Genomic DNA, 21,182 nt, shown 5'->3' on the forward strand with positions numbered 1-21,182 from the left:
AGAATATACAACTTTGTAAAGTAAGAAGACATTAATTTTTCATCTCTATTTTTCAACTCCATGGAAGACCCAAAACACTGTTCTACTAACACTGCTTAGGTTACGATTCATCAGTCAGAATTTCCACTACATATTCTTACTCTCAAAATACAACACAAGATTGTTTTTGAGGATGAATATTAACTTCAAATTGTATTTTTGGATCAAACTGTAAAATTATTTTTAAGCCAGTACCTTGTAAAATATTTTTTCAAATAGTAAGTGTCCTAGTTTTTGTTTTCCTGTAAGCTGTATAAAAAAAAACACTTGCTTTATAATCTACATTTTGCAGAGAGGTTATCCAAAATGTAGTTTTAATCTTTTATTCATTTTAATTAAAAAATGATGCATTCATCTTCAAAAGCTGGTTATTAGAAATAAGAGAGTATATTTCTATACACAAAAAGAGTATACTAAAAAATGGGAGATTACACCCATTTTAGCACTACAGGGATTTCATATGAGATATTCTTCCCATATATATGCCAGTATACAGGATTTGCTTCCCATATTTAAAGCAGAGCTTGCTGCTGTCAAGATGCTAGCAGCCATCTGCTACATAATACCTATTTTAATATTGTCCAGACATGTATTTTTCTTTTTAGGACTATAACAGATACCTAGGTGTACACAAAAACAGCTTATGAAATACATGTACTGAGAATCTAAAACACAGAATGCACCTAATAATGCCACTTTTACTTAAAACTCTTAGCTGTCCATAAAAACATTTTAAAATCCAATCTCATTTTTATAAGTGGTTATGGTCTCAGCATAACTTAAGTTCCAACTGCTGTTTTTTTCGAGCCAGAAGGTCAATAGTAGAAAAAATTGTAGTTTCAAGAAACTATTGTAAATAATTATTTTAGGAAAATACTTTCTATTCTAGATCTTAGTTTATACTTTACTGTTTTTCTTTGAAAACAGAACTGCATTTTTATCCTACTAGAAATTCAGTGTAAATGAAGAACAGAATCTGATGAAACAATCCCCTTAATAAGCTTAAGCTAAAACACTACCATCCTTCGAATATCTTGGTAAAAACTTTAAAGTGGGATTCCCGTTAATCATCACTTAATAACAGAGCAGATATTCAATTTGAAAGCAGCACTCTCATCATGAAACAGCTGTTCATTTGCATTATTACTGTATTCTCATGCAGCTTCTGCTCATCACTTTAAATGCTTCTGCAGCTTACTTTTCAAATGATCCTCCTGGAGGGCATTGAAGAGGACTTGATCTTTTCTCCTTTTCTCCACCTGAAGCTAGCCTTTGAGTAATATTTAATGTAACCACAAATTCAGCAGTCATCTTGGGGGCGCAAACTTACAAAAGTATGTTTCCATTTCGAATTTGTCCCTCAGTTAATTTCTCTGTCAACCTGTCTTTCTGCTATCCTGCCAACTCTAATCATCAAGTAAGCCACCGTCCTAATTTTATCCCTGGCCATTTCTCCCATGTTCTTCCTGAGCCAACATATGGCTTCTGGTTAACTCATAGGAAAATAAGCAATACTTTCTTTTTGAAATGGGAGAAGGCACACTCACGTCTGTTTGCAATATATTATACGGAGTTATACTACATGGAGTTAGGCAGTCACAGTGCCCTCAACAGTCCTCCTTATGCTCACAATTTCTCTTTCCCTGGGATGCTCTAGGTTTCTCAGAAACATGAGGCCAGTTATTTGCTGGATCTTAGTGTAATCCAGGTAACTGGATTACAAATCCCAGTCACTATTTCCTGTTAATTGTATGTTGTGTCATGTAACTGGTTTAATATGGCTAATCTAATGAAGTCATATGACATAAAAATTCACCAAACTCTTCAGAAGACAGTAATTAAAAACTGCAACTGACTCTGTTTTTAATACTCTAACAAACCATATAACAAATACATAATGAAATTGGTTAATAATTTAATAGTAGTATTGAAATGTGAATTTCCATTTATGTAAGAAAAAGACTGGAAAATACATTTTAAAATGTCCTTGGTACTAAACAAAAAAATTGCTAAATGAAATCTCTTGACTTTTTTTTTTTAAGACAGAACACAAAAATATGTTGGCACTTGTTATTGTAGACTTATTTTTTCTTACTACCGCCTTCCTAAGTATTTTTGTGTTATGCTCACACCTGCGAACTATGTTTATCAGCTAATGCCACTGTTACTTCTACACTATTATGTGTTCTTCTGTAAAATCATTTTCATTTCACTGCATACCCACCTAAAGTGTTTACATCCTTCGAGTATTAAAGGAGTAGAGTTAATTTTTAGACTTATTCTCACTTAGAATCCATAAAATACTCAGCTTAGTGCCATCAAGCTCTTAAATTCCAGAATCATTTTTGAGTATAAAGAATATCTTAGTGTAATGGAATGATGATCTGGCATGTTATGTTTACATGCTTAGTGCTCATAGTTTTCTTCTCCAATCTATGATAAATTGTTTAATAATTTCTGTATGATACACTTCCCTTTTATAAGCTCCAGCATCCCTATCTTATCTGGTTATTCAGTTGCTGGTGTGATAGCAGAAATATTCTCAAACTACACATATGCAGAAAGTCAAACACAAAAGAGATCCCAGTTTCAGATAGATCTCTTAAATTTCAGTAGGATCTCAATGTTAGACAGATGCCTTTGAGTTTCATTATAATTTCCAATTAAAGGAGCAAGTGCAGAAAAGATGTTTTGCTACCACTAAAAGGAAACTCCTCTGGGAAAAATCAGAATGCAAGCTGCAGTACAGAAAACTGTGATTGCAGATGTACAGAACCTTCCATTTTTGTTGTTTTCAATGTTTGGCTAACTTTATGCACTCTCATTCCCTGAAACAGGTTGACTTCTCAAACTTGGTTCATAAAGAAAATAAACAGAAAAACAATTGAACTAAAATTTATTGTCTCTTTTGATATAAACTGCACTTAATATATATTTCATTATGTCTATACTGCGCATACAACACAACAGTCTATATTAATTGCAAATTTTAATCTATACCCAAAATATGACTTATGTGCATGACTCCTAAGATTAAGGACAGATGAATCTGTAAGGCGGTCTGCACAGTTGCTACCATGCAAGCCAGGGGAGCACATGTTATACTGGGTAGTACTGATGTGAAGCAATGGGAAAGAACCCAGTCATGGCACCCTCGTTCCTGTAATAGTTTAACACTCCTACTTAGATTTTCCTATGCTGCCTTACATTCAGTGCTTCTTGAAACAGAGAAGATAACAGTCCAGAGAAATGCATTCAAGCACTGAAAATGCATGCCAAAAATATCTGACTGCAATACTGATATGATAGGAAAAAAAAAAAAAAAAAAACAGAAAAAAGTTACAGAGTGTTGGAAGTGTTATATGGGGCAATGCCTCAAAGCACCCTGATTGTGACGAGATGACAAGAAAATCTTGACTTAGACTGAATTTAAAAGTCAAAAACTAGTATGGCATGGAGCCAGTGAACCAGCTGTGAGTCACTCCTGACGGCTGCTGAAGTTTGAAAAGAGAAAAAGAAACATATTTTCATCAGTGAAATAACACAGTGAATAACAAGAAATCAAATGTTCTAGAAGAAGAAAATTCGTAAGTATATCTTTAGGGTTCATCCAAAAGCTTCACAGCAAATCACTTCACTGTCCAGAGGAAATGGAGAGCAGAACTTTTGGAAAACAACAAAAAAAAGTCATCACCCTGGACTCCTTTGGCTTGAGAGCCAGGGAACAATTCTAATTCATGTAAAGCCAAGCTGGCGTTGGCTGGAGTCAGGGCATGGTAGCTGGTTCCTTGGCACCATTTTGTCTTCCTCTGTGCTGAGGTATGCAAAGAAAATCTTGACTGGCATATTTAGGAATTCATTTTGGATGAAAAATCAAGACAAAAGGAAACACCTCTCTTATTTTCCTTGTCAGAGCTTTGCTTGCTGGGTTGCTGATTCCGATTCTACACTCAGTGCCTACAAACCCAATCTAGATACAAGATTGTATCTTCAATTTTTAACAACATATAGATTTAGATTGGATAGAGCACATCTCATCTGAACCTGCTTTATATGTAGTCATAATTAAATGAGGCTAGTGATGTGGAATGCTATATACTGCTTGCCACAGATGATACTAAAAGGCAAAGCATATTATAAGATAGCCGTCTGACTTCAGGTAGGCCAGGATATAACTGCCAAAAGTCAGAACTCACCCAGAATAACTGTGATAAATACCTCTTACTTGGAGAAAGAGCCAAAGTATTCTTAGCAACTTCCGGTACACGCTTAATCTGAAATGCAGCTCCTTTTGGAATAAAGTATCTTTAACATATTTGAAGGGACAGGTTCAAAGCAATTCCCATTGGCTTTTTAGTGATTTAAACAAGACATCGACTGCAGCTGTACAACCATTATTGCTTTCCAAAGGATCATGAATGTAACCTGGAAGTCTCACTTTGATGGACTAGCCTGGTCTGAACCTACATGTCTGTAGGTTCAATAAAAACTGACAGCCAAAGCTGATCTCACTGCAATTGGCTTAGAAGGAAGGCCTGAGAACGATTTTGAAACCAAACATCACAATGTGGCCATATCTAAAAGCTATAACCTGGAGCTTCTGTATTAAGAGACAGCTGGTACCAGTTTTGATTTTGTTCTCTAAACACTCAAGCTTCAAAGCAAAATAATTCTAAGCTCCACAGTGCCGCCCAGGGGCCAACTAACTACTGGTGAACATCCAAAGTATTCTCTGAAAGTGATTTTATTTGTATAAATAACAGTGTTCACAGTCATTATATCTAAAGCAATTTCCTCAAATATTTTCAAATACAATTTCAAAATATTTTGAAGACCACAACAGACAAACAGAATGTGATTCAGGAGAAGATTCTATGTTTACAAACATATGCTTAATTTTCAGGCATGAGCCCTGAAAAACTGCAATTCAAATAAAATTGAAAAATATATATACTAATCTATGACAATAACAATACTAGAATAAATTCGCATTAACATGTAAAATATTCTGTGAAGCTTTGCCAAACTGTTTAGACTGAAATCTTACAAAATCTAGAATATATTTAGCTGTGCTTCACTACAGCTATCTAAAATGAGTAATATGTGTCTGTGGATTTTTACAGAACTAAGGTTTCAGATGACTTAACTTCTGCACAACCCATATTATCTCCATAAAAAAAGAAAAAAGAAAAAAAGAAAAAAAAAAAAAAAAAAGCAACCAGGAGATGGTTTTGTTTCATGGGAAAATACGGATGGCATAAAGCAAACTCTGGAAACACAGCACTGCTTATTCGCATAACCTCCGAAACAAGAGTTTCATGAGATTAATGAGGTACGAAAAACAACGCTAATCTACTTATAAAAAGATAGATTATTCAGGGGGAAAGATGGCTTTTTAGGGATTCAGAGATGTTCACCGTTACCTTTTTAGATCTGAGACTGAGGACAAAATGCAACCGTTTCCCTTTGAATTTCCTTATGAATCAGGGAAAAAAAAATAAAAATAAAATGGCCCCTTTACCCGCGTTCTTAGGGGACGGGATTCGGCGGCAGGCGCGGGGGCAGCCGCAGCGCCACAGCGCTCACCTCAGCGCAGCCCACGGAAACGTCTCGAAGCGCGGCGGGCAGCGCGGCGGGCAGCGCCCCCGCCACAGCCCCCGCGGCACGGGGCGGCGCGGCGCGCCTGGGGAGGCGGAGCCGGGGAGGCGGAGCCGCGCAGGCGCCGCAGCGCGGCGGCCCTAACCAGCGAGGCGCGGCCTAGAGCGGCCGCCACCAGCGAGGCGCGGCCTAGAGCGGCGCTGCCGCACGGCGCCTGCGCGCACTTTCGCTTCGCGCCGCCTTTGAAACGGCGTGGGGCTCCCGGCGGCAGCGGCACCGCCACCGCCATGGCGCCCGTGCTGAACCTCAACAACGAGGTGAGCCCGCAGCGCGGCCTGCGCCGCGGCGGAGCCGGGACCCGGCGCCGCGAGCGCTGCTGGCGGCGGCCGTTGGGGGCGGGGAGGTGGCGGTTGCAGGTGCAGGCGGCGGCCCTTGACGGGGGTGGCGGTTGCAGGTAGAGGCGGTCGCTTTTAGGCTTCTTGGAGAGGAGGAGCCGCGGCTGGGATGTGTACCGGGCCGCCATGGAGGCCTTGTGTGCCGCGTGCGTTCCCCAGGCCCTGCTGGGGCGCTCACCCAAGTCTCCACCTGCCTCTCTGCATCCTGGGTGGCAAAAATTGGAGTTTTTTCTTGGGAAGTGTAGGGGCTGGGAATGAGTCATTAAGGAGTTAGAAACAACTTTTCCTCTTCTGTAAGAAAACAAGTGTCTTGTATTTCGATCAGATTTTTTTTTTCACATTGAAACATCAATTTTGTGCCTATCTGACTTATCCTGGGTTGATTGCACACTTTATGTACCATACGAGTGACCCAGATGAATAGGCTTTTTATGTGCCTTTAGATAACGTGCTTTATCTAGAGAGCTGTAGATAATCTTACTACAAGTGTATTGGACCACTGTCTGTGGGTATTAAATGGGTATTTCCGAGAATTCTAGATAATTCATAATCTCTCCTTACAGCCTCTGTTTTGCCATCTGTAGAATAACCAAAGACTGCAGATTCTATCAGCATTCCGATTTATTTATGCATCCATAAATGCATTCAGTGTGCGTTTAAAGTAGGTGATATGATCAAGGCTGATGCAAAGCCCAAGAGAGGGTAGAATTTAGCAAGTGGAAGACAGGTCATTAGCATAAAATGTGGTCTGTTATGATAGAAGACATGAGCATCTGTGTAATAACTTTACACATGCTTTTAAGGCTTATTACTGATAAATATAAGAGCAAATGTAGGTGAGTTACTATCAAAATGTGCTGGCAGATCACTAAAGAAAGGAGAGAGCATTTCATTCCCTGTTAAAGTGAGAAGCTTCTTAGTAGAAGGAATGATTGCTCATCTGTTAACAAAGAGACACTTTGTGTATTAGGCATTATGTAATGAAGAATGGCCATTTTTTTTCAGGAAAAAACAAAAGAATAGAATGCATTTCTGTATGAAAGACTGAAACTCCTGGAAGATGTCAGTAAGAGTGCTAATGATGCTTTCGCTTTTTGAAGCTCAAATAAGCACTTATCCTACTAGGAAAATACAAGTTAGTTTTGAGAAAGATCCATAAAGGTGGGAGCCCCTAGTAGAAAACAAATAAACGCTAATAATATCTGCATCCTGAGGAATAAGGTTTTGCAGGGGTGGAAATCCCAAGTGCCATCAGGAAGGACAGCAGGTCAAGGTGGCTAAGGGTAAGAGGCTTCTTGATGGAACCCTGGTGCAAGTAGGTTAAACTTTTTTTTTCTTCACCTATGCTTTTTCAATTGTGCTTTAATAACAGCTGTGGTGACTATTAAAATGTGTGGACTAATTTTTTATTTATCTGCATGTCTTCTCTGTATTTATCACATTTACTGAGATATTCTTATAATATTTGTTCTTTCTTACTAAATATAGGGCGAGGAAATTTGAGCATTAAGAAAATTATTTCAGAAAGTCTAATGCTTTACACTGAATGCTGGATTTTTCTTTTGTCTGTCTGTTCCCTTTGGTAAGGGAAAGACTTACTGCAATTGAAAAGCAGCTCTAAAATATGCACTTTTTGCTTTCTGTAATCAAAAACAAGATGAAATCATACAGGTTCTCCCTTTCCTTCCTCTCCTCTCCCCTCTTCTGGTTAGGATATATGAAATGATGATCTGCAGAAAGAACCTTAAGTAGTACTTAAATAGCTGATAATTGTTGGTCTTATCTGTATTTGCAATAGTTTCATATAAGGCTTTGCATGTCTAGTTGGTTTTGTTACCATTACATGTTTCAGTTTTTGGCAGAAGTCTGTCTTTGCTTCAATTAGTTATTAATAAACTATGATGGCTGTTAAATGATGACATGTTAAGAAATCTTAGATGATAGGTTTCAATTTTTTTTAACCCATTCATCTTTTGCATAAAGAAAAAAAAAATGTTTCTCGGTGATCTAAATTGGCACCACTCCTTATGTTCCAGGCTGTTTTATGTATTCCTATGAACTGGAATGGCACTGGTAAAAGCTATACAGCACCTGCTTTGTACAGGGATAAGATATACTTGTCTGATATTCCTATATAAGGATAGTAAATTACTGCTCCTATAGGTTACTTTAGTCCAATGTAATTGTAAATGTATAGTGAGAGGAGTTTGTTTAAGGATTGTTGTTTTGGAATGGCAAGGTTCATAGGGCTGTGTGCTTTTTTTTTTTTTGTGTGTGTGTGTGCGTGTGTGTGTGTGCGTGTGTGGTGGCGGCGGAGGCTTTTGTGTTGTTTGTTTTTCCTCCTATCAACTACATATGAGTATGCTTGCAGGGTTTGTTTATATTAAGCCATAGTTAGTCTCGTCTCGCATTTAAATTAAATATATAGGCACACAATAAGAAATCTTAAAATATTCCCTGTGCTATGTATGTTTTCTGATTTAAAAATCTTTCTAATAATTTTTAGGGGTCCTATCATAGATTTAGTACTTGAAAGTGCATATAAATTAAGCTCTTCTGAAAACATTTGCTAGATGGCAGCACATAATCATACACTGATGCATGCTTAAAGGCAGATACCTCACATATACACAACACAATACACAAGAATGTGAAACTGAAGCTTGTGAATGAAAACCAAATCAGACTTGCATTCATGCAGAACTCATGCTTCCTAAATGGTGTTGTCTGTTTGAGTATGAAGTAGCAGAGCATGAAAATAAGAGTTTGTTTACCTTTTTTTCTCCTTTTTTCCCCTCTCCTTCCCCTCCGAGTTTTAGAAGTCAATTCTGTGTATAATTAGCTAAATGAATTAAACTCAAAGCTCATGAAATGCCAAAAAACAGAAACTTTGTATGAATAGTTCTGAAAATGTGGCCATTACAGCACTTGTATAGATATACTTTACAAGAACAAATTTGAATGTCAGTAAGATGTCATGTTTCATAAAGCGAATTGAAATCATCTTAGAGTGACATCTGTCACTGATGTCATAAAATTTCATATGCTCCAATGTGGGTTTTTTTTGTTGTTGGTTTGGTTTGGTATTTTAGGATGAAACAAACACGCTAGGCATGCACATATCATTTGTCTTTACACATCCATTTAGTCAACTTCTGTGTTTACAAAAAAATCCATGTGTTGCTTATGTTAACTAAAAACAATTACTTCCATGTTAACTTGTCCACTCTAGAAGAGTATTTTGTTAGAGTTGGTAGAAAAATGTGGTTTGCCTAATGGAAGAAAAACTGTTTCCCTCAAACGAATTGAATTTACCAAATTTGTAAGTTTACATATTACATGAATTTCTCTTGAACTTGCTTTGAATGATCCATCACATGTTCAAAATGCTTTTATAGAAAAAAAGATTTTACAACATCTTATATGTTTAATAAAAAGTTGAACTTTGTTTATAAAACCATGTTTTTTGGGTAATGAAAATGATGTGTGAATAACAATTATTATTATTTCTTATGTTCTTTTTTCATAATAGATATAGTTGAGATTTAAAAAGTATCTTAAGACTAAATGCAGTTATAAATGTGTTTTCAGTCTTCTAAGCAAAGTACATATTTGAAAAAAAGAATAGAGAGAGAGCTTAGTTACTACACTGTAAGGCTCTGGATTCTCTTTAGGGAATGTTTGAGTCCCAAAATTGGATGTTGTGATGTGTTAGCATGTCAGTGCTCAGGCCCTCTTATTTCGTAGTTTTAGGGTTGATATCTTGACCTCTCAATTAGCTAAACTGCAATTTAGATGAGCAAGATGTTCAGAAAGTAGCCTGGACCTGTGGTTAGGGTTTTCGGTGGTAAACAGTGGAGTCAAAGCTGGATGGCTGGATGAAATGATCATGGCTGAAAGCAGTCATGCAGAAAGCTGACAGAAATAGTCTTAACTTATGAAGGAAGTCACCAATAGTAACTAAAGAGATCTTTAGTTACTAAATATATTTCCAAATAATGCGTATTATTTGGAAATGCGTCTACGAAGGCCTAGTTTGCATGGTGTGACAAATAAATGTTGTGTTTTCTGTTAGCTGGTTAGACACAATTAAGATGACTGAAGTAAGCAGAAAATTGGTTGTTGCGGATAAACTTCCTTTTATGCATGCCTTTGCACCCAGTTTGCTTTGTGTCAGCTTGTAAATGAAAGGCCAAATGCATTCTTTAACAGTAAATCACTTTTTGATGATCTGGATTTCCGTATAACAGTGGAAAAATCTTTTATCTCATTGGGTTATTAGGTTGAATTTTAAAGAATTCCTTTAGATTTTTTTTTTCTTTCAGCATATTATGCCCAAGTAGCTCTTCTTACATAAGGAACTTTCCTTAAGTATATTCACAGACATTATCAGTGTTTAAAAAAAAATCTAGACTGAAGCTTTTAAAATAAAAGTTGAGTTCTATAGGGGTAAAAGGTATTTAAAGCAGTCTTAAGTAGTAGGTAACTATCTCAGCTCTGGAATCCAGGATTATCTTTAAAATAAAGTAGCTGGTCCCAAAGATCCCTTTCATGGTCTGTTCTCTCATCATTGACTATGTTAGAATCTAGAAGCTTCTTTAGGGCAATTTAGTAGTTGTCTATACGGATTTTTATGGTTGCCTAAAACAAGCTAGAAAGTGAGGTACAGAGTGACATATCTGACCAGTTGTCTGGTACTGGATTGAACTGAGATCTATTGTCTCCCATAATTCAAAATACTCTCTTTTGGGGGGGGGCATGCCTTTGTGTTATGAAGGAAATACTGTTCCTTTTTAACAGCGTTCAAAAAATGTCCAGTAGCTGAGAAATCTGATTTATAGGTTTCCTCAATGTGAGATGGGTTGCATCCTGTGATCTCGGTCACCTGCAGCAGAGTGCATTAATCACAAATATTAACAAATGTCAGTTCTGGGCCACTGTCCAGGAAAGAAAGTAGACTTAATGGGGCAAGGGGAGCCTCGTCTTGTACAGACACACCTGAGGGTGCATTTCTTTAGAGGATGTCCTTGACTGTGCTCCAAAGACTACTTATCTAGCAATTAACATAAAATTTATGAACAGCCTCAGAGGAAATACTAGATCTGTGGATACTATACCACTGAGAAAGTTCTTACTGGTCTACAATTTAGTTCCCTTTTACTATTTTATCTCTGGCGTATGAATCTAGTATAATCATGCTCTAGCTCCTATCTAGCATGTTGGCCAAGCCTCTCTCTTGGAAGTAGAAGCAGTTATTTTAGACTTTCTCAAATTGAAGAAAGTCTGTAATTTTAGGCTTTTCATTTCTAGCAAAATGCTTCAGACTTCTAGACATTTTCAAAGGTCTCTTAATAGTGTTTTGAGCCACCTGTAAGCATGGTTAAGCTGTATCAAATAAATTACATGTCTTAGGGAACTTACGACAACTCCAGGTTTATCAGCCACCATTTCCAAATTACTGTTAAGACCAAGCCGTTAACACCTAAATATTTTGGGGAAAAAAAAGTATTCTATGGTTGAAATAATAGCTCTGGGTGACTTCTGGCACTGTCAAGATTATCATAACCATGGTTTGTATGTGGTTTTAAATACTTTATTGAAGCCAGTCACGTATTCTCTTATGTGAAATCAATCTAGTATGTTTATGTAAAAATACCATCAAGTTATAAGAATTAATTAAAATGTAACTTTTAAACAGTAGAAAACTTTCTAGACAAATAAATAGCAAAAGGACCAAAAAGTGTGTGTTTTTTTTTTTCTCCTCTGTGAGTATTGGCAAATTGCAGCTTTTTGCTGTAAATTATAAGCATATACAAAGTTAGAAAGTAAAAGGAACTTTAGACTCCAGATTACTTGGGAATAATCATATTTTAGTTCTATGGAAATAAATGTTTAAAAACTTCTTACTTTACTTGTGTAATAATAAATAATTCTAAGTACAACAGTTTCTTGAAGGGGAAAAAATGTGCTAGTTTGGGCTTGAATTCTGCTTAAAACTGTTCAAGTGTTAAATTACTAACATTCTTTTACAGACCATGTAAATGTCCTAAGGAAAAGGTCTTTTCAATTCTATCTCACAGAGTATAAGTTTGGAAATTTCATAAGCTTTCAAGATTTTTTTCCCTCCCTAGGAACTCTTCCAGCAGCTGCTTCCATGGTTTCTGGGGTTGCCACATCATCAGTTACACTATAGTAACAGCAAAATCTCATCAGTAGTTAACACAGCTTTACTTTCAGCGGATTACTGAGCAATTAAACATGGAAAACTATGCAGTTATTTGTTGCTGGCAATATTGTATACAGACAGTATTAAACTACTGTATTTCAGGTCAGGAATGAAATTTTTCCTGAGTTCAAGTGGTTTATATGAAGTGTGTGTGGTAGGCCACGTAGACTAGTAAGATGCTCTCATAAAACAAAACATCTGTGGTTCCTTGGTGCGGTAGTGTACAATAATGAAAAAAGCATGCAAACACAGTCATGAGAAACTCAGTAACTCTTAGTTTGAAGGAGTGGTAAGATACTTGCAGCACAGGGTATAGCTTTTTTATTTTTTTCCTGTAATAGATTTGAGATTTTTTTTCTGAATTAACAGGAATGAATTGTGAATTGTTAAATGACGCAGCACTGATGGCATTCCACTTGATTTGTCTTATGCTATGGAGATCAGTAATGGAGAGCAATTAAGACAAAAAGAGTTTTCAACACAAGTGGGTAGCTACTAGACTCGGGCTTTTTTTGATTATGTTTCATGTTAGAAAAGATATGCTTGTACTGACTTTATTTGAAGAAAGTATTTGATTACATTAATATATTTCCCTTGAAAAGATGGAATATGCAATGATCTATGTTTATTAATTCTGGGATTAATAAGAAATGACAAATTGTGTGTGTGTTTGTAATTAAATACTTAGAATGTAAATGAATTGTGATGTTTAAAAAATGCAAATATTTGGTTACAGTTCACTTTTGTTCTGGTGTATTTTCTCTTTGGTAATTGCTTGGCTTTTGGGGCAGTCGTGTCTTTCCATTCTATTGTTCTTATATTGAATTAATGGGACAAAATTACGCTGAAGTATTTCTTTAAAGGTTCTTAAAGAACTTCCCTTGAAAATCAGTAGTAAGCTTGACATATGTATCTCCAGGATCCCTAGAATAAGCTAGGAGCTCAATTCACAAATTCAAGTTTCAGAATAATGTCCAGAGATTGGTTGGTTATGTTGGAAGCAGTTACTGTGTGCGTCTGTACTTGTTCTAATTCTTCTCATCTGTAGTCAAGCAAACATTGGATATCGAGTAACTCTCAGCAGCAGATTTGGATGATTATTTAAAAATTATTGTTGAGTAGGTTGTTAAGGAGAGTTAGACTGAATGTTCTTTAAAAATGACACAGTGTGAAAGAGTACAGTATAGAAAATGTCCCGACCAGGAGCAGGAGTTGAGTACCATCAGTTGAGTATTAGAAGGGATTTGATTACCCTTTTTTAGGTCTGACTTTTGTTTCTGTTTTGGAGGAATTAAAGATTTACTTTAATGGCTTAGTGCTCTTTCCTAAACACACTTGCGCCTTACCTTAGCACACAATATAAGCAGTGCTTCTGGAATACTGGAATAGCTGTTTATTTGGAAGCTACTCTATTTAAAAAAAATCCTTGAATGAAAGTGTTCTCAAGAAATCCCACCCTCTTTATAAAAATAAATTGCTGGAAGCTGATAGTGAAGTACTACGGAAAAATGTAATTTTGTGTAAGCAGTATATGTCATGCATCATTGGAGAGAGCTACCACTAAAAGCCAAGTATGAATATTTGAATCTCTAAGCAATTAGGGGAACATTTCCATTTAAAATTATTCCCATTATGATATACGAAATAGTTAGTTCCTTACAATTCTTACTGTGGCAGCAGCCACAATGCTTTTTCAGAGTCAGTTGTGCTTCTCTACTGTTTAATGAGAGCATGCTAGTTAAGTCTGATGCAGATATGCCAGCATAGAGAGAAAAGAGTGAACAAGGTTGCATGAGAGGTTGATAAAACTGTTTTGCATAGCTACTGGGTCAGAGGAATGAATAATGGATTTCATCCAGAGGCAAAAATCATTGGAGACCTACTGTAAAGGAAATGAGTAGCATAGGAGCAGGAGTGCATAACTCTCGCTTTGTTGCATGATAAAATAGGAATTTCAGAGGATAAAAAGGAAGAGGGCAGTTAGGGTGATTGCTGCTGTTGGAACAGTTTGGAAATAGAAAGGCTGATGGGAGGAGGGGTATAGCTGGTGATGCTTCAAATTTGCTGTGTTGATGCTGTGTTGGTAATGAGGTGTGTTGGACAGGAGGAACTAAAATAACGGATGAGTAGAGCTAGCAAAGAAAGGAGGTGCATGTGGTTGACATGGAAAACGGGGAGTCTGAAGAAGAAGGAAGCAGTAAGTTTCAGGAAAAGGAAATCCCCCAAGAGAATCAGCACTGGATGTGGGGAAGAGGTTCTAAAAATCTAACAATAAGTGTACTATACTTAGATTAGTAATGTGAGAGCAGCTGTCCTGTTAGAACAAAGAAGGCTGCAGAAACCTTACAACACAGTCATTACTAATACTGGGATGGCTATAGTACATCTTTTGGATTTAGGATCTTGGCAACTGCCTGATGGAAAACTAATTGTGTGAAAGTATAACTGTTAGACAAAAGAACAGTGTCAACCAGACATCTAGCAGGATATTTAAAGTTCTTTATTCCTTCCTTTATATTCATCCTTTCCCCCCAGCTTCTACTTTATGTCATAGAAAACTTTTCAGGAAGAATGGTGATTATCAATTTTCTCTGTACTTTTTCAAACAAACTTAAATATTTCACTTTTGCACACCTATGTGTTTACAAAAAGATTCCATCGCAAAATCAATTTTATTTTTTCTGGTCTCCGAAGAATAAGGAACACTTTAATTAGTATAAAAACTTAATCCAGTTAATCCACTAGAGAGAATTCTGGTTTTCCCTTCCAAAAATACTGAAAAGTTGCATGGCACCCCTGGTAAAAATAGCCATGGCCTTGCTTTCCATTTTAAGATTTTGCTTGGATATTGTTGCTTAAGTTTCAGAAGCAGTACAGCCTAGTGTCTTACAGCTTTGTGGCCAGAGTGTCTTAAATTTTCACACTAGTCTAATCAGTTCATCCTCTGCCTCTACAACTTTCTGCTGTATTATCCGTGGAATTGCTCTTTTTAAACACTAGTCAATGTCTGTAGCTGTTTCTAGTGACGTGGAATGGTGCATTTGCTCCAACAAAATTTTATGGCAGTATTTAAAATACTGGAAAGAACTGCATTTTCAAAGGTAAGTGCAAGTTTTACCTCTCCTTGTAGTATAATCAAGAGAATAGACACACTAAAGGAAGATGCACAAGCGTATGCGCAAAACTTTCGTTTAGTAATCAGATGAATCAGTGGATGCTCCAAATGTAAGTAATTTTATTATTGGTAATCTGCTTATCAAATGGTTCTGATTAGAAATCATAATCTAGGGTATATCTGAGAAAGTATGTTGGATTCTTTGAACTTGCAATTCCAGTATTAGCAACTTAAAATGCTCTTTAATTAAACAACCTTGATGAAAAATGTTGAACTTACAGAATCCTTTTTAAAGGAATACTCCTAATCTTTGAAGTACAAAACTACCTAAGGCATGTCACTGTTTACCACTGCCTTGTTGGAGAATACCATGCATCAGGACCTTGGATTAAACTGCATCCTGAGTGAAGTCTTTAGTCCTGTTGACCAAATCTACCGATCTTCTCTATAGCTTTGTAGAGTTTATCTTGGGGGCGAAAATTTTGAAGTACATTAAAAATAGACTTTGGAACGTAAGCATATGAAATCACTAATACTCTAATAGGAATCCTAGTGACATTTTAAGAGGTAATGATGTTTGTAAAGTACCTTTTGGCTCTTACATCCTTACCAGTAAGCTTTATAGATTTTTTTTTTTACTCTTAGCCAGCCTTTTCTCTTAGCTTAGTTATTCACAGATACTTCACTACCTTTCAGTATCTGCAGATAGCAGTGAGTAGCAAAAAGTCTTTCGATTTTTGATCCAGTAAAGAAATCTTGGTTTTAATTTGGATCTCTATTTAAATTTGGATCCCTTAAAAAATGTGCATAACATCTGCCTTTCAGAGCTTTTAAAGTTGATTTGAAAAGCTTAATCCGAACAAATGTTGGTAAATATAAACATTTATGGTTTTTTTTTTTGTTTTTTTCTCTTATTGATTAGGTACTAAATAGCTTTTCATAAGGATTAAGCACACAGGCCTCTTAAATAGGACATCTTCAGTTGATAGCTATACCTCCATAGACTCTCCAAATCTATTAAGAATGTGAAGCAAAATGGGCTTTTGCATGCTACAATCCAGACCCTACTGATACAGCTGTTACTTTATAAGCCTGCCATAAACCTTATGGATGTAGAATAAGGGAAAATGGTCCAATGCAACTACGAATTTGTGCTTCTGTGCCTGTTTTTCTTGTGAGATAGAATTAAATGATATTCATTTTTTTAATGTTAGATTTTGTTGCAGTATGGTTTGTATATCAAATTCAGGGTCAATACTTACTACATTATAGAGTAATCATAGAATAATAGAATTTTTAAGGTTGGAAGGGACTTCTAGAGGTCATCTAGTCCAACCCCCCTGCACACGCAGGGTCACCTAGAGCACGTGGCACAGGACTGCGTCCAAGCCGGTTTTGAAGATCTCCAGAGAAGGAGACTCCACAACCTCTCTGGGCAGCCTGTTCCAGTGCTCTGTCACCCTCACTGCTAAGAAGTTTTTCCTTAAGTTCCTGTGGAACTTTTGATGCTTCAGTTTCTGACTGTTTCCTCTAGTTCTGTCGGTGGCCACCACTGAAAAGAGACCAGCACCATCCTCCTCACTGCCTCCCTTGAGGTACTTATAGACACTGATCAGGTCCCCTCTCAGCCTTCTCTTCTCGAGGCTGAACAGGCCCAGCTCCCTCAGCCTCTCCTCATAGGGCAGATGTTCCAGGCCCCTCATCATCCTTGCAGCCCTGCGCTGGACTCTCTCCAGCAGCTCCACATCCCTCTTGTACTGTGGAGCCCAGAACTGGACACAATACTCCAGATGTGGCCTCACCAGGGCTGAGTAGAGGGGCAGGATCCCCTCCCTCGACCTGCTGGAGACGCTCTTCTTAATGCAGCCCAGGATCCCATTGGCCTTCTTGGCCACGAGGGCACACTGCTGCCTCATGGTTAACTTGTCCGTCCACCACGACGCCCAGGTCCCTCTCTGCAGAGCTGCTCTCCAGAAGGTCAGTCCCCAGCCTGTACTGGTGTCTGGGGTTATTCTTCCCCAGGTGCAGGACCTTGCACTTGGCTTTGTTGAATTGCATGAGGTTTTTCACTGCCCAATTGTCCAGTCTGTCCAGGTCCCTCTGGATGGCAGCGCAGCCCTCTGGGGTATCAGCTACTCCTCCCAGTTTGGTATCATCAGCAAACTTGCTGAGGGAGCACTCTGTGCCTTCATCCAGGTCATTGATGAATAAATTGAACAGGACTGGACCAAGGGCTGACCCCTGGGGGACCCCGCTAGCCACAGGCCTCCAACTAGACTCTGCACCACTGATCACCACCCTCTGGGCCCTGCCATCCAGCCAGTTCCTAATCCACCTCACTGTGCACTCATCTATCCCACACTTCGGAGCTTGCCCAGGAGGATGCTGTGAGGGATGATGTCAAAGCCTTGGTGAAGTCGAGATAGAGACATCCACCACTCTGCCCTCATCTATCGAACTAGTCATTCCATCATAGAAGGCTATCAGGTTAGTCAAGAACATATTCCCCTTGGTGAATAATATTTCTCTAAAGCTATTACCGATCATGTACCAGCAAGTTAGAAGTGCACATTCTAACTTTTAATGGTGGATGAGGCTAATACTTTGATTTGTGGGTTGTGGTGACTGAGGGGATGGCACGTATTTCTTTCTCCTTTAAGGAAAAATACTGTAAGATAGAGCTTGCAAAAGAGAACTGGTAGAAAAAACTTTGCTGCTTGCAGGCTAACACAGGCTCTCTAGGCAGATGGCCTCTTCTAGCTGCTATAGACTCAGATGGGACCTTTCCACAATATTGACCAAGGCAGAAAATACTCAACAATGTTACTTTTGGAATATTTTTAGATAAAAGGAGTTTGTGGGTTGTTTGTTTTTTGACCTTTTAAAAACTAGAGTAATTCAAATGTTCTTTAGACATAATGCAGTTAGTTCAGTGAAAAGCAACTTCTAAAGTGGGATATGAGTTTTCAGTCTAATTTGACTATCTTTTTTGTTTAAGCCACTTGTGCAATTTATACGTAAAGATACATATCCTTCTTGATGTGGAGGGAGTAGAAACATGATAGTGAATATTTAAAAAAAAATAATAATGCAACACAATCTCACCAGAAAATCAATCCCGTTGCATTGCTGCGTTGTACCATATCCATTTCTGCCAAATTTTCCTTTTTCTTGGCAGCAGTTCAACAACCCAGGCTTGCATAGATGTTTGCAATACTTATAATTAATGCAAAAATGATACAAAGTGGTAAGTCACATAACTGGGATATTCTACCAAATGTGCAAATAAACTAAAGGTTGTTAAGGTTATGTGGGGAGTGCTTTCTTATTCATTTGTTTTTAAAAAGTTCACAATTTGAAGGAAAAAACAAACTTAGTACTCTCCTGATTTACTCATGTTATGTTTATGCTGATAATTTTCAGCTGATACGGTAGCTTTTTCTGTTACTGTCTTTGTATGAAATCAAAGGATAAGGGGACGTGAAATGCACATGTGTCCTCTAGATAGAATTTTGGTTTAATTAAGAAGTCCTAATATAGAAATCCATTGTTCTGAGCTTGGTTGTGCTGGCTGCCTTGATCTCATGCCCCTGCAGCATTTCATGGAAATACTTTTAGCAGTGTGTTAGATGTGGATTTTCAAGCTCAAGTCCAGATGATGAATTAAATCTAAGGGAAGAAATTGTTTTCAGGTTGTTATCATTTTGAAGGACTTCTGCATTTTTCTTCTTCCCCAAGCCTCAGCATTGCTGATATGGTTACCAACACACTGATCAATGTAGCCTGGCATCTGTGGGCTGTTTTGACAGCTATTTCTTATCCGCAAGTTTACAACTACCAACTTTTTTTGGTATATTTTTTGTTAAAAGTATGTACTTAGCCAGCTCAAGACTGGTTTAGACTTGAGAGGCTCACATGTTCTCTTAAGTTCTGCATGGAGCCAGATTCTTTACAATGAGACGTCGACTTTGAAGCAATAAATCTATTAAATTTTGGTCATTGGCTATAAGCAAGTAATTCTATACTAGCCTTACTCCTTCCCAACTGTCTCAGATCCTTTGAATCACTTTTCAAAACCTTTAGCTGAGAATGATCTTTGCTAGCACTCTGAGTACTTACTGTGGTTTCCACTTGGAGAAACTGTTAGAAATGACAAGAGTTCTCCATATTTACGCAGACAGTGTTGTATTGAAGAAATACTCGTGTATCCATGTTTCTGTTGAGAAGGTACAGAGAAAGCAGCACAGATTAGACCGTGAAAGGAAAGTTTCTCCATAATTTGTAAGGACTGTGTCTATGTTGCATTGCCCCAAGGATGGTGGCAACATGCCCATGGGTCTAGAGTGCTCTCTGCTCCCCTTGAGCGAGCAGCTGAGGACTGGGAGGATGGGGCTCTGGGGGCCTGAGAGGCAGCGGGTGCTTTGCGTCTAGACCTGCTGCGAGTGGCCCCATCTTGGGCATTAGCACGGGGAGCTCTGCAGATGGCTGTGCTTTAATCCAGAAAAAATTGTGTCCCTTGTTTCAGAGTTTTTATTTATTTGATTGGATGTGCTAGGATATAATCCAGTCCGTTTGGTTTGAACCTGTTTACTTGTAGCTGGTAGGGTTAAAGGTGTGATTAATGCTGCTTATTGCACAGAAACTTGCTAAACAAACGGTATATTTCCTAGCCATTGCTTTGATCTGGTTTGGTACTCTACCTCTTCTCTAACTTATATTTTAACATTGTTTTTCTGCCCTGAAAATTATCACTCATGTGACCATAACAGGAAGCCAAGAGGAGCTGACCTGAAATCTAGCCTTTTTTGTTGTTTTGTTTTTGCTTGGTAGCTGTATCTTTTCTTTTTCTTCCTCTTTTTGTTTTACTTAATGTATATATTTGTATAAAAGCATTTATTTACATTTAAATTTTATTTATTAATGCTTTCATAAAGCTGTCTTAGAACTGAACCCCAGTTGTCCATGTAGGTACACTTAAATCTTTCTTTTGCCTTTACCTCTCTCCTAGTTTATATATGCATTATTGCAAATACTTGCAATAATTGAAAATTGCTAAAATCTAAGGGTGGTTATTTTCAGGTATATTCACACATATAAAATATGTACAATAATGCAATGATCCTTTAAAACAGGGGGAAAAAGGAGAAGTAAACTTGGCGATTTCTAACTTTTCCTAAGAATCTAAATATCCTTAGATCTTTCAGGCTGCCATTCCAGATGAGAGAGAAATATTTGTAGAGAAGTTCCAGAAACATTTTTTCACTTGGATTATTCACTCAGAAGATTATGAACTATTGTTAGTTCTGGCGAATGTGTGATCCAACCACAGGTGTTTTGAATTTTAAAATTGTCTGTTGCCAAATAACACCAAAAATGAATGTTGAGAGTACTATGCTGCTATGGAAACTTCTTGGTTAGAAAGACTTCCAAGTAACTAAAATGAAACCAATATTTCTGGTGTGCCCCAAAACTAGGAAAGGAAAGAACCTTGGTGAGATATAAAATGGAGAACAAAGTCTAATGTCTTTCTTCCACGTATTGGAGAGACATTGAGTACTCCTTTAAATACATTTCACTTTTTTCTTTCTTTTAGCGTAGGGCTTCTTACTGCAGCTTATGTTCATGTGCAACTTCAGCAGCATACACAAATGCTTTTGAGTATTAATGTTGTTCCCTTTCTGTTGCTGAAAACTGCAACTTAAGCTGGGACTTCTTAAGCAAATTTCCTATTGCAGCAAAGCTAAAGAATCTAATGTATGCTTTGGGGAGCATCTTAAACAACTTGCTCCTTTCACATTGTGCCATTCTG

The 21,182-nt window shown here is 37.6% G+C and overlaps 1 protein-coding gene across 1 annotated transcript in view; it reads left to right on the forward strand.

The window, feature by feature from the left end:
- The first annotated feature begins 5,914 nt into the window (after positions 1-5,914).
- The window catches only part of SRFBP1 (serum response factor binding protein 1), a 60,341-nt gene continuing 45,073 nt past the window's right edge, over positions 5,915-21,182 (forward strand). The window contains exon 1 of the mRNA XM_088534715.1: positions 5,915-5,954. Within this exon, the coding sequence (XP_088390841.1) occupies positions 5,925-5,954 (30 nt within the window). The 5' untranslated portion in view covers positions 5,915-5,924. The remainder of the gene's footprint in view (positions 5,955-21,182) is intronic.

This window comes from Tinamus guttatus, unplaced genomic scaffold, assembly GCF_059628265.1.
Source record: "Tinamus guttatus ecotype Peru unplaced genomic scaffold, ASM5962826v1 Tinamus_guttatus_pri_ptg000591l, whole genome shotgun sequence".
Classification (NCBI taxonomy): Eukaryota; Metazoa; Chordata; class Aves; order Tinamiformes; family Tinamidae; genus Tinamus; species Tinamus guttatus.